At 38.8% G+C, this 14,481-nt stretch overlaps 1 protein-coding gene across 2 annotated transcripts in view; it reads right to left on the reverse strand.

Annotated features, from left to right (window-relative positions):
* Positions 1-3,279: 3,279 nt before the first annotated feature.
* Positions 3,280-14,481, reverse strand: part of col11a1a (collagen, type XI, alpha 1a) — a 94,600-nt gene continuing 83,398 nt past the window's right edge. For both annotated transcript variants that reach the window (XM_084747532.1, XM_084747531.1), the window contains exons 58-67: positions 13,797-13,850; positions 12,901-13,008; positions 10,930-10,983; positions 10,799-10,834; positions 10,650-10,703; positions 9,689-9,929; positions 8,911-9,023; positions 8,386-8,454; positions 5,742-5,975; positions 3,280-4,769 (exon numbers count right to left, since the gene is read on the reverse strand). In XM_084747532.1, coding sequence (XP_084603658.1) covers positions 4,623-4,769; positions 5,742-5,975; positions 8,386-8,454; positions 8,911-9,023; positions 9,689-9,929; positions 10,650-10,703; positions 10,799-10,834; positions 10,930-10,983; positions 12,901-13,008; positions 13,797-13,850 — 1,110 coding nt within the window. In that variant the 3' untranslated portion in view covers positions 3,280-4,622. The remainder of the gene's footprint in view (positions 4,770-5,741; positions 5,976-8,385; positions 8,455-8,910; positions 9,024-9,688; positions 9,930-10,649; positions 10,704-10,798; positions 10,835-10,929; positions 10,984-12,900; positions 13,009-13,796; positions 13,851-14,481) is intronic.

Consider the following 14,481-nt stretch of genomic DNA (forward strand, 5'->3'; position numbering starts at 1 on the left):
AGTTGAAAGTAACATGAGTATGGAGTTGAATTCTCCTCTGAAGCCACGGGGGAGCGTTTTTTGATTGTTTTCCTTGTGTGTGCGGTTCCACATGAGTATTCTCTTTGGTCGCTCCGCTACAAAGACCCCCACTCCAAAGAAAAAAAGATAAAAAGAAAATACAAAGTCCATTTCTTTTGCTGCTCGGCACAGACTTGTCAGTTGTTATTATGTGGATTTCTTTTGCAGTCTTCGAGGAGAAAATAAAAGGTTCAGCGGTGGTCAATCCTTTGAAGTGACACAGGCCATCGCTAACATTTGTTTCAAGGAGGTTCAGGAGGACTGAATACTAATTAAGTCTGTTTTTTTTACCTCATAATTTCAAGGAGAGAAGAGGAGTCGTGGGATGGCAGTGAAACAATCTTCACAATTGTAATAGAATCATAATTAGAAACACTGTGGACACTTTCAGGGTGGATTCAATTAAATTCTGAAGATAATGGGGCAGAAATGAAAACTTGAAACTTCAAATTAAAGCTGTATTTTGACATTTTGGAAATGCTTATTTGCTTTCTTGCTGAAAATTAGATGAAAAGAATAATGGTGCTTTCATGTCTGCGCATTAAATATGAAGCAGCAGCTGGTTAGCTTAGCTTAGCATAAAGACTGGATAGAAGACGAAACAGCTAGTCTCGCTTGTAACAAAATCTGCCTCTAGCATCTTTAGTGACAGGGCTGCCAGGTTTGAGTGGCAAAATCACCCAAATGGCAGATTAAACCCAGTCCAAAAACCAGCCCAGTGCCAGAACTCAAAATATGACCCTGTCAAACCAATGCACTTCTTTTAAACCCCAAGATCCTTTCCAAATCCCACCTCTTTTTGCTCTGTGCTCCAGTCTAACAAAATCGGTCCCTCTGTCAACTTTCTCCTTTCCCTGTAAAAGCGACATATAGAGCCACAATTTAACTTATCTAATATTAGGAAAACACTAGCTAACTAACTAGCTGATGATTCGTGTAGACTGGCTAGCTAGTTAGCTAGCATTTTGTTAAAATGAGCTAATTTAAGATATCAATCTATGTGGCTTTCACAGGTCCCCCAGAAATATTGTTAACCATCTTCAAAGTTTAATTTTCTTTTCAACATAGATGAGTCTAGAACAAAGCATATTTCAGTACTGGAACCAGGAAAGTGTTCAGTGCACCAGCATTAAAAGCAATTCTTTTACCTAAGTTTTGTGTCATTAGATACAATATAATATATTATCATAAATGAAATATACAACTGACATAAGTTGTTGCTTTCTTTCTTTGCTGTCTATACTCATTTTCCTCCTCCCTGCCTGAGCATAGCATGACTTGAATGTGTAGTCTATGTGTGTGTAATCTAGAGTCTGGTCGGATTTGGGTATAACTACATCATATCAATTAAATATGGGTTTTTAAATATGGATTTAGAGATAATACTCATGTAATTTGTATGCAGAATAGGTCTACCCGACCAGCAGACAAAAAATTCAACCTGAGGCAATACTTCAAAAGTAGCCCAATTCATGCTAAGATGAAGCTAAGTGGATTTTGTGACCTTGGGCAGAGCCAGGCCTGTCTGTAGCATATTACTGAACAGACATTACAGTGGTATAGATCTTCTCATCTAACTCTCTGCAAGAAAGAGAATGTATGTATTTCCCAACATGTCAAACTATTTCTTTAAGTTTTCATGTCTGCTCTTTTACCCTTAAATTGTCATTGCATTAATCCTGCCCACAGTTTTTCATACCATTTTCACAGCAGTCACATTGATGTGAAATAGTCAGACATGTGTTACCAATGATACTAATCAAGGTCCTGTTCCATTTAGTGTAGCAGAGTCTTCCCCATGAGTCAACATGCACAGCACCAGCACCCTGACTCTTTTTGACCTGAATAAAATAAAACCTTAATTAATATCATTGGTGACGCCTGTGTTTATTACCCTACTAATGTCAAAATGGCTGCAGTGAAAAGGTGCTACAAGGATTTTATTACATCTGTGAAAATTGTTTCAGCCTGATGGAAACAATCTCATGACTCCTCGTCTCTCGTTGAAATTAAAAGAAAAACAGGATTATTTAGTAGTCCATGCTCCTGAGCCATCTTGAAACTTACGTCAGTCATGATGGTCTGTGTCACTTCAAAGGAGTGACCACTGCTGAACCTGGAAGGAATCAAGAAACCTGAACTGAGAAATAGTCCAGTATCAGTAGCTGGTCAGCAGATTTTATTACCTTTAAACAGAGCCAGGCTAATTTTTTCCCCCCATGTTTCCAGTCATTTTGCTAAGCTAAGCTAACTGACTGAAAAGGAAGAAGAGTGAAGATAGAGAAGGAAGGTGAAGACATGATTACAGATCTACTAGAGGTATTTATTGGCATTTATTATGAAGATTGCAGAGGATGGAAAAGGCCATGGTACTGTAACCTATGATTTTCTGAAACAGTTTACAGGTATTTAGTAAGTACTCAATTTTATCATTCAGCCTGCATCAGTATATTACAGTACAACAGTTACCATGGTTACAAACGTGAAACTGGAATTGATGTTTAATTGATATATTGATAATTGGACGCTGGTTTTCTCTTTTTCAGTAATCCGGTCACCTGCCGGCTTCAGCGTCAAATTTGGTGCACAGATGTGGGAGCAGAATCACATCTGTGTGTAATCACCATGGATTTCATGTGTAAAAACAAGCCTCAACCCACACCTCCACTCCTGTGCTTAGCAGGAGACAGGAGCAACCCCCACCACCCAAGCCAACAAAAGTCACGATTTCATGATTGTCTCACTCACAAAGTGACACAATCACACACATTTGTTTTGTGGAAGCAATTAGGCTTGCAGGTAGTTCAAAAACAATAAAGAGGAATCTCACATAGCTCTAGAGCCCACACTGAAATTCAGATTTGGTATAGAAAATCTGTCATAACGTGCAGCTGTGTAAAAGCATATGCTAAGATTACTGCGCTAAAATCCCTCCCCACTCTACTGGAGCCTTTACATCCTTTCTTTATAATGAGCCTTGATGTTTCTATCTGAATAAAAAAAGCACTTATCCAGTGGAGTTGTGTGTGTTTGTGAACCTCTTGAAGAGACAAACACTATAGTTTAAGTCCATAACTAATCCTCCTCAGAGGCACATGGACATAAGCAGCAAATATCGGAGTGTTTAAATAAGCATATCATTTGTTTCATTCTTCCTGTAACAAACAAAAGGAGACATTTTATTCACGCTTCCATTCATGTACTCAGAATGAAGGGAAATTATTGTAAGATGGTACTTTATTGGTTTCAAGAGAGATGGAATTGCACCAGCCCAGAGTCTCAGTCGAATTAACATATCCTTGATTTAAAGCATTTGACATTTACAGTAGGTGGATCTACTCCAAAGTCATCTTACACAAACCATTGAGACATTCAGCTCACTGTTGTTTAGAATCCAGTTTTTAATATTTAAATGAACTATAAAAAGCACATTAAAACATTTTCTCATTTTAGTTACAAAAATGGGTCACCTAGAGGGCTTCTCATTGCATTCACAGAAGGATTTGAACAGTGGATGTCTAACAGTTATCGTATTTCTCTCTTAAAAAAATCCCCACCCAAAATATATAAACTTAATTGCTTAACCAAGGTATATACAGGGCATAACATCCTTGCATCTTACAGGTTATCAAGAAAGTTTGAGGTATACAACCGAAATAAAAAGCCTGTCAGAGAACAAAACAGAAAAAAAACAACAAATAGAATTAAATAAAGGAAAAATGAATGCCATGATTGCTTCCTACTAGCACAGGATCACAACATTAGTGGGAGATGTTGCCGTATGTTGCTGGTGTGATACTTCCAGTTGTTTCACCTACGGTCAAAAGGGCAAAACAGCAAATAACCTCAAGCTTTGGACTGTCAATATATACAAAGGGCATACAGTCTAATTTATCAATAGAGAATTGTTTGAATGCTCACTTTATTTGCTTCATGACAGGTACACAGTATGTGTTCAACAAAAATAAAAGACCAGAATTATAAATTTATTTGATTGAATGATGTCTTTAACTTACACTGTAAATCTAACCAACATTGAAATTAAAGAGCCGGAAGCAGAATCTGATACACATGCAAGTTTTGAAAGTGGATTCAGAAATAACAGTATTGTACAAAATAATAATTACAGTTTTTTATAATTATCAAAATACACCTTCTTTCTTAGCACCTCTTTATACTTTTTGTGTTTTTTTTTTGAACAAGCACCATTGTAGTCGTTTTTCGTACAGCACCTGGAGAATCCAGAGAGGAGGTCTGTGTCCCCTCTCTTGGTTACCTCCGATTCACCCTCCTCTGCCACGCGTTCAAATGTCCTTCACCTTTGCTCCATAACGTGGTTAAGTCATGTGGTTCGAGCCCTACAAGGGCAACAAGTATTTTCCTGGGTTACACGTACATACATGGAAAGACATGTTTGCTACACCATCTCTTATTCAAAACTTGCATGTGGCATAGAAAAGGGTGGGGAGCTAGAAATGGGGTTTGGTGGTACCCAAAACGTCTCAACTTGACTTTCTTTGCTGGCCCCATCAAGTCCTTTTTTTTTTCTTTTTCGTTTTTATTTAGCCAAGGAAGCAGACGGGCCCAACTTCAAACCCAAACTTCTGGTTAGGGTCCCCAAAGTCAGTCAACATGACGTCGATGATTGGAACCTGATCGATTTTGGGAGTATTAATCTCCATCACAGTCTTTCCGTAGCCCTTCCTCGTCTGCAACAAAAGAGACACAAACACAAAGACACAGAGGAGTTGATTAGAAACAAATCCCAGAAAAATACCTGCATTTTTGGCACAAATCTAATTGCACAAAACCTTTTTATTGTGTGCTTTGATTACTAGGGCACTCCATTCATTTCCTTTAGACCTGAGCTTCTGGGAAAAACTTTGCTAATGTGTGTCTGAGAGAGTTTTCACAGTCATCAGTTGTCATCAGTTACAATCAAAGCTTTCCACTTTTCTTTGTTTCACCACTAATGTAATTTCATTTCAGGAGTAATAGTTCTCTTCAGCAAGCACCAAATGGATGAGAAACTGATTACAACCATTCAAAGCTTGACACCTCTTGGGCTTTTATTTCAAACACTGCAGGAGTAAATGTGTCAGAAATCGCACTTGCTTTTTGCTGTAAAGTAACCTCTTCACAGTTTTTTTCTTTAACAGCTGTAGTCAGTATAACTCAGATCCCAAAAAGTAAAAAAATCAAACCTGAAAATACTAATTTGAGAGCTGACGCTAAAACATTTCCAGTGACAGACTGAACTCGTCCGTTCGATGCTCATTTAGACCAGAGGTTTACAAACTTTTTCTGCCAAAATCACACCCGTATTCATAGCCTTGCAAAATAGCTCCTATAACCGACCTAACCAAAGGAGACAACAAGTACTAGCCAATCAGAGTAAGAATTCTTGCAGGTGGTGAAAAAAAGAGGCATCAGTCAATTACCACCTTTGATGTGTCACACTCTTAATAACTCACACCATCCAGCAGCTGCACAAAAGGTGAAAGGATTTAAAGGATTCTTTGAGGGCATGTGTTGGGAAATACTGATACAGTAAATTAAAAAGTCATTCACAAATTTTTGTATAGTGGAATACTACAATAATAAAGTATGGTGGTCACAAGATCCTAAGGCACACCGTTTGGGAACTGCTGATTTAGAGAGTGTGTATGGACAGGGCTTACCGCACATCCGTCTGAGAGGGCCTTGATGTAAGGGTTATTGTCATAGGACATCTCCTCATCGTTGGCGCCCAAGAAGCGCAACGCCTTGTCATAGCTGTCGCTGGTGGCGTCGTGCCACGCCACAGACTGGTGGCAGCTGTAGGTGAAGTTTTGCCTGGCCGAGGCCGTCAGTAGTCTGAGGAAGGTCATCTGCACCATGTTTATTGAGTTTCCATCTGCGTCAACATAGGAAAGCTGTTGGTGGACAAAAAACAGAGAAAGAGAGAGGTCAAAGGTAAGAAGCAAACATGAGTCTACATTTTCAGTTGGATTTATGCATTTGCTTACTGAAAAATAGAATAAATAAGACATACAAGAAATACAAGGAAGAAAGTACGAAAGAAATAGAAATATGAAAGAAAAGTCAGACATAATAATAGGACAATTTGAGAACAAAAGAATAAAAGAAACTGGCAGAAAAACATTTCTGTCTCAAGCTCTGTAAAAACCAGAGCTTTTTTTTTGAAAAACAAAGATGATAAATGATGCATACTTTAGATCTCTAATAGCAAGATTAATAGGCAGCTTTGTATCTACATTAACAGTTGGCTTCATTTCTGAAACATAAAGCAAGACAAAGATACTAAATCTCTACTAAATGTAAGATATATTCAGAAAAGTTTTTGGTTCCAGGGAACTTAAAATAGAATTTTGTAAATAAGTCTGTAGCTTATTCATGCATTAAAGATCTCAATCTTATTTCATTCAGAAGAGGCAGCTGATCAAACTAATTTTCTTCCAGAGGAAGAGTATGTACTGACCCCATGAAACTGATGTCATCTTCAGAGAGGGACATTTAGAACATAACAAACTGGCTGATGAAAAAATGCCAATTAGACAGAGCTTTCCCAATTTATATGCCGTCTCTTTACCCATCTAATTCACAAAGAAGCTTTCACAAGGCTAGTGGCTAATAATTGCATGGAAACATTAATCACTATTGCTTTTGAATGAGGAGTTCAAATATGGCCACTAAAAGGCCCTCTGTTCAACAAAGTCATGTTTGCTCAAACGGTCAGGCTGACTTTTAATCAGATGGATTCAAGTTCATGTCAGTGTCCTCAGCCCAGAAGAAGACTGCTCGCAGACGGTCAGAAGAGACCCTGGTCCCAGGGACGATCTCAACACTGAAGCATCAATTAATCCTCAGTACTTAAAGGACAGTTTCATAATGCAAACTCCACACCTCACCCTCCCCTTCTAAGCATGTTGGAGAAGCTACGGTGGCTTTGAAATTTGTGCAAAATGTAAAAGTCCATATTCAGAGTCAGTGTTTGGGGTGTCCATTCTGGACTACTGTAAAATCGTGGTGGTTTAATGTGGCAGCCATAATGGAAGAGGACCCACACCCTCTGTAGATATAAACAACTCATTCTAAGGTAATTTTTATTTGATTAAACACTAATGAAGACATATTTATGAATATTATACTCCATTACTGACATATTCAGCCAATAAATCCAAGTAAATCTCACACACTGTACCTTTAATTCGAACGTGGCCAACATGATCTAACATGAATCCAGTGAGTCTTTTGACAACATGAGTATATTACTGTGCATTTTACCTCCATGTAAATACAGTAGATGAAGAAAGCTGGAATCACCATGCTCACAAAATCAGAAAACACAAACAGCAAGATATATTGAGATTCCACACATTATTGTACTATTTTCTGTGTGGTAATAAATTACCTGAACAGAATAGAGCTTTGAACTCTTATATTTTTGCACAGTAACTGACCATCCCCATCATTTTCCTGCATGTTTTAGTCTGTATCTCCATACAGTACATGTGACAAATTGTCAACAAATTTAAGAATCTGTTCTCAGTGTAATAAATATCAACATTATGACTTTTTTTGGCTCTCGTACAAAGCTTGAACCTAGAGAAACGTCAGAACCCATGACCCTGATGTGAACATTAACTTCTGCGTGAACCTCGTCTGAATATGCGCATTAAAAGAGCCCTCTGTATTTTATCAGGAGACGTACTGTACGTTTAATCCCACAAAACCTTTTAATGCTCTGTCACAGTCGATCTTTTAAAGTCTGTATCTGTAGAAATACATCAGCACGACACCAGTTTTGATGTAGCAGAACAAACTTGTTTCTTTCAGTTCTGAGAACAAGAAACAGTAGCTGATGTTTACTGAGACAATTTTTAACCGTTCAAGGGCAGAGTGAGGTCTACTGGAATGCTAAAGTCTGAAGCATTCTGCTCGAATGCTCTGTAATGTTTTATTGATGCTCTGTTCTTTATATGGAACAGTCGGAGATTTGTAATGTTCCGACAATGAAAATGAGGCACGGGTCCAAAAGGATGGAGATTATTTTAACCAAAAGTCAGTCTTGCCGATGATAAAAGCAGATCCCTTGAACTCTGAATCCTCTCTGCTGTGGTTTTGCCTAAAATATGAACGCTAAAACCATTTGGTAGTTTGGGATTTCTTTATGGAGAGCAAGTTTGGGTCACTGCCTCACAATTTCATGGATGGTGCTGATATTTGAGGCTATTAGCAGCTGGAGTCTTTGCACAGGTGTATAGGAGAAAAAAAAAAAAAGAGAGATGGAGCAATCCATTTAGTGTAGTGCTGTAGACTTACTATTTTACCACGCTTAAATTCACTGAACCATGACCCAGGGGCTTCTTTGGGCCATGAAGATATTCTGACCTGTTGAAAACAAAACCACACAGAGAATATTAATAGCAGACATTATTATGTGCATTATATTTTGTTATAAATCATGCCGTGAACATGAAGAAAAAGCTTGTTGTGTAAAGCACAGCCCCAAAGGTAGCATCAACGTTTATCATCTGGGAGCAGAAGATAAACCTGTTTGTTATTTTAATATCTTTGAAATATCGTTCTCACAGACTTCTTAGAGTCAAATCATTCTATAGTGTTTTGCCTTTTGGAGCTTTTGTGTTGTTTGCACAAAAGTGAGTATAAAATCTGTACAAGTTGAGCCCTGAAGCGAATCAAATGGCTTCCTCTGACAACTTACAGCCTAGTGCCGTGCTGTTTGTTCATGTGTCGGTTGAACATGATGGCTTAATATTTGATGAGAAATCATGACTGAAACCAGGCAGTTATGAATCGTATGGGTACGAATCCAAAGTCACTTACTCCATTAGACTTCTTATCTGGATAGATGCAGGTTTCGCCCCCGGCGGTGAAGTTACAGTAGACTTTGAAGGAATCCCCGGAGCAGCCTTGGTTCGGATCAATCCAGTATTCGCCTAAGGAGAACCAAGCACACTCAAACATCCTGTTCTGCTAATGTCCACAGAAAATGGCTCAAAGCTGCTTTTCAAAATCGAGTGTGCCAGATTCCTTGATCCTATGTGAAACTCTGCTTTAGAGTAATTTACTGCTCATTTTCATGGCTTATACACTGCGAGATAAAATGTTATCACTGAGCCTGAAGCAAGGTATAATTTATGTGCAGCAATTTTGACAAAATGTTTTTCCTCAACAGAAGGAAAATGAGTAATGATGAATCCAAACCAATCCATAGTGCTGTAAATGACAACTTTTTATTCTTATTGCTCCACTTTGCATGTTGATAGTCCCTAATGGTACAAGGAGACCCAGAAGTCATGTAAAATGACTTCATTAAACTGCAAACAGCAGGCACATATTTACCATAATAGACAGACCAAAAGATGCCAAAGGAAAATTTTCCTCAGGCAGTTTTCTCAATCACTGTTTTCAACATGAAAGTTTTTTCACTGGAGCTTGTCAGAAAAACAGGTGACTCTAGAGTCTCAATTACAGAGAAGCTCTTCTCTGCCTCAGCCTGACTTTGTGATTTACACTGATAAGATTGGTGTGTTTTTATATAAAATCTCTTTAAGCATTTCTTTTCTTTTACGTTTAACACTCCTGATTTGATTGAGCTTACCGTCAGGGAACTCTGGGTGGCAGAGCTGCAGATCTTTGCATGTTCTGGCCGGGTTGTTCTGTGTGCCCATGGGGTATTTCATGCGTTCAATGTCTTGTTTGAGGTTGTTGAGCGAGCCGAAGATGTCCTCCATGCCCTCGCCGTAGTCCATCATGGCTGCGTCTGACTGCATGTCACTGGAGCGCTTGGTCTTCTTGGGTGACTGGATGGGCAGAGGCTGGATGACTTCACCTGGTGGACCCTGCAGAGTACAGGAATAACTGTTTTAGATTTTGTACAAGAAGACTGACCGTAGAATTTATACAAAGTTGTGCCACACTGTGGCAGTTCACACACAGGTTTCTGCAGGTTTTTCAATTTTTTGAGAAGTTTTTAAGACCATTATCAATGCAATTGATCTATTATCTATAAAAAAAATACATGTACAGTTTGCCTTAGTGGTAATTGGGTCAATGTTGGTTTCATTTTGTAGTTGATACAGCATGATCAAAACATATTTCCATCAAAATACATTTAAAAGCGAGATGTAGTTAATGCAACTTTATGAAAGTAATGTAAACTAAAGTAAACGTAATAATTCATAATTCAATTAACATTTAACACCAGACATTTAGGGCCTAAAATTCAGATTATTTGGTTTTAGACTTTATTTGGGTTTTAGGATCAACAGAAACCCCGTCACTTAGCAGAAAAACAGGAAACAGTAATGGTCTTAAAGGAAAAAAAATAGTACTGGTATTAGTCAAAAAATTAGTACCCCAGTCCAAATGAGCTATAGATGATGTATTATATAGGCTGAAACTTATTCAGCGAACATTCGGTTTTCATTTTAACTCTAATTAACTTGAAATGTGTAAACAATAAACCAAGTCACAGGCCAGAATAGAAATTTCACAAAAGGACTCTCCTTAATCATTTTATTGCAGTAAATATATTACATATTTCTTCTTTAAGTACTCACAGGAGGACCAGGAGGACCAATTGCACCAGTGTCTCCTTTTGGACCAGCAGGACCCTGGAATAGAAACACGAATATAAATATTTTAGCCAAGATACAAACTAACATACACACAGTGACAAAATGCGTTAAAAAACAGTGATAGTACTCACACTTGAACCCTTGGCTCCCTTGGGACCTTGAGGACCCTGCATGAGACGGGATATAAGCACAACAATTTGGCAAAGTCATTCTACCATCAGTGTAGAATCTAAATGAATGACTGAAACAGTGAAAGACTTACAGGCAGACCGGGGGGACCTGGGGGGCCGAGAGGACCGGCAGCTCCTCCGATACCCTGTGATAAGATGAGATGAGAGCAGATATATATTAAAGAAACATTGGAGACAAAAGTATTTTTGTGAGGCTTGAAGAATGAGTGAAATGAGAAAGTTAGACTATAATGGCAAAGGAGCAGGGACATGGAATGAATACTTTAGTTTATGAGCTGAACAGATGCATAATGGTAAGAAGCTTTCACATGGAATTATGGAGATTTTTATTAACTCAGATAGAGACAAAGTCTTTATTTTTTCCATCAGGAGAAGATCAAACATTGCACTTGTGGGGTGCCATTTCCTTGAACCCAGCAATTCACAAACTTATAGCTCAATTTTGTCAGGAAATGAAGCCAAACAATAGAAGGCCTATTTTCCGGGGCCTAAAATAGAAAGAGTAAACTGAGTGAAAACTTTTGTGAATCTCTTGTGCTCTGACAAAAGGGGACATTACGATTTCATTAGGCTTAATCTCCAGATACTTAATCCAACCCATCACCTTAAATCACTGAGCCAGGGCAGGCTGAGGGCCACAGCAGGACAGAATAGCATATTCAGTCATTCTGCAATGTTTATTTAAAAATGGATGAAGGTTGTCATCAGTCCTTTATTGAGACTGCGCTTTAACCTCCTTTCAGGGCTGCTTCGTGTTGTAAGTGGAGGCTCAGTGTTGAGAAAAAAAAATATTTTAATTTTCTGTGGTTCAGAGGGAAACTCTTATCAGTGTTTTTCACAATGCAGAATATTATATTATCACAGAAGGGATCGGATACACAGGAACAGACCACAGTCAAAACAAGTGGCAAAAAGAAAATCTGCAGTGTACAGTTGAAGGTGTTTGGGATGCTCATTGGAAAACAGGGGTAAATGACAAATGGTTGGATAGCTGCTAATATAGTGGAAAACTGGAAAGGAAGGAAGTGCGATCCTCTCATACCAAGGCTCTCCAAATTCTTTTACATTACTTTTTTTTTAGCAATATGAATGACTAATCCAATCTGTCAAAAGCTAGAACCAGCAGCATGTGCTTACTGTAGAGTTGGGCAGTATGGCCTAAAATTTATACCACGGTATAATTTTGAGCCTGGGTGGTAGATTCATTTTTCCTAAAGTGCCAATATAAATGCTTCTGCAGGGGTAAAGCACTGATATGGTGACAGCATAGCAACTATTACTGTACTCTTAACAGTATTACTGGGACATATTTCACATATTATAGAGGTCTGGAATAATATAAAAAAATAAAAAACCTCTTCTCAACTATATTAAGTATTACCATCTCTTGTAAGCACTTGTAATTACTGACTTCTGCTTGTTGTCTGACTTTTTAAACCTGAACCATGTCCATATAATGAAAGATGCATTGGTCTTTTTAACTCCTCCTCCTCGTGCGACTCCTCATGTGCACTGTAGCAAACTGTTACAGACAAGCTGAAACCAAACCTGACTGTATGCAATGTAACTGCTTAGCCACATAAAAATCTGGCAATTTTCTGCCATTCCTGGTTGTTTTAACATTTTAATGTAATTTATTATCATGCTGCAGCCTCTCCCCTGCTCTGTCAAGGAAGCAAAAGGGGAAGTTGCATGTCAGCTGAGAAGCTGAGAAAGAAAGAAGTATTTTAATCTGCTCCACCACTGTTTTACACAAGCACAGTAGTGCACAGTGTGCTAGCTCAACTAAAAATTCATAAGGTAGGGCAACTTTATTATTATTTATAAATGTACTTCGTATAATGTTTGTATTTCCACCTTGGGCTCACTGTGGATATGGTGAGTGAAGAGGGGCTCTTTTTCAGTGGGTTTTAATCAACAGCAAGTGACTGTGGAATGACCTGCGGCCACAGCGGAAGGGGCAAAGGGGCTAAAAAATGGCAAGAGGTGGAGGGCGAATGGCCCCAAGGACTAATGTGGAAATGGAGTCATCAATTACTTACACCGTCGCCCTTGGCACCAGGAGTACCTTGGGGCCCGGGCAAACCTCTGTCTCCCTTCTCTCCTTGCTCACCGGGGGGTCCGATCAGACCAATCAAGCCTGGGTGGCCCTGTGGGACAAAAACAAATGTGCACACACAGAGAACAATCAGAGATCAAAGAAATGTCCCTTTGTGCGCTCAAACTCGAAAGCTACTGTGTGCGTGTGTGACGGCAATGGCAAAACTGTAACCTCTTTCTGCCACAGGTTTCATTAAAATACAAATCCTCAGAAACTCTAACTGAGATGTCTCTCCTGCAACACACCGAAACAACACTTCACAACACAAAGATGATGAATTTGAAAAAAAGGCTGGCTCGAACCAGGCCCAATGATTCAACAGCATTTAAAACGCACAACACGCAACACGGCGCCTCTATTGTGTGCTTTAAACTGCTCTCTCTCAAGCCATCATGTCAGTGTGTGGGAGGCAAATTAGATAGAGTAATGTGTGCTGTCTGAATATCCTTTGCAGTTATATTTCACCAGAAAATTTGACAGTGGAAGCGAAGAAAAGAGCAAGATTAGACAGATTAGAGTGATACATCACATTTAGCTGCACATTCAATCCTGTAAGAGTTTTCTCTTGTACCAGCTATGGCAAAAACTAATTTTGTTTCCTAAATGTTAACATAAGCCTACAATGGTATTAACGCTCCTTTGTAATTTAAAAAGATGTGTTGCTCTTGATCAGTTGCAAAGTCATGGAAGCTTTGTACGAGCGGTGAGGAGCCTTGATTGAAGTCTGAACCAAGATCACAGAGGTTTCTTTCACTCCTTTCACGTTTATCTTTCAGCCTATTTGGAACGCGGGGAGTGAAGCCACCTCACAGGCAGACGAAAAAGGGCTACACTCACCTTTTCACCTTTAGACCCGGGGTCACCTTTCAGACCAGGAAGACCAGGAGGACCCTGAACAAAAATAGCACAAGTTAAAAATCAATTTCACAGAAAAAAAAGGAAAACTAGCAAGACAGAAAATCTGCAGCAGAAAATGAGTAAAGAAGGACAAAGAAACATGAGGGGAACAAAAGAAGAGGCAGGAAAAGCATCAATTATTTGAAGAGAAAAGCAGAGAAAAAAACTGCAGAAAAGATGAAAACCACCCACATATTACAGATGAGTCTTATAAGGACAGTCCAACTTTTTGGGAAATGCGCATATTCAGAGACAGGTGAGATGTTTAATGCCAACTTCATCTGTGTACGTTCAGTACAGTGACTACATTTACATGCATGAAATATTACTTTTTGCCCTTATTCTGAAAAAGACTATTCCTATTAAGCTCTTCCTCTAAATATTCTCATCTATATGTAACTTTTTCAAAAGTTTTCTGCTGGTGGCGGCCTTGTTCAACCGTGCAACGACAGCCTCCCTCTTCCTTTGACCACCTTTCTGAAAATGTCAGTGTTGTGATATTTGTGCATATTCAAAAACCTGTTGATGACCAAGTCTTTCATAATGTTTAAAAGTTGGTGTGTTTCTACTTCCAGATCAGAAATGTGGGCTTTTCTTTTGTGCATGCATTTTCTAAATGTCATTA

Source organism: Lutjanus erythropterus, chromosome 21 (assembly GCF_056507025.1).
Source record: "Lutjanus erythropterus isolate fLutEry1 chromosome 21, fLutEry1.hap2, whole genome shotgun sequence".
Lineage (NCBI taxonomy): Eukaryota > Metazoa > Chordata > Actinopteri > Lutjaniformes > Lutjanidae > Lutjanus > Lutjanus erythropterus.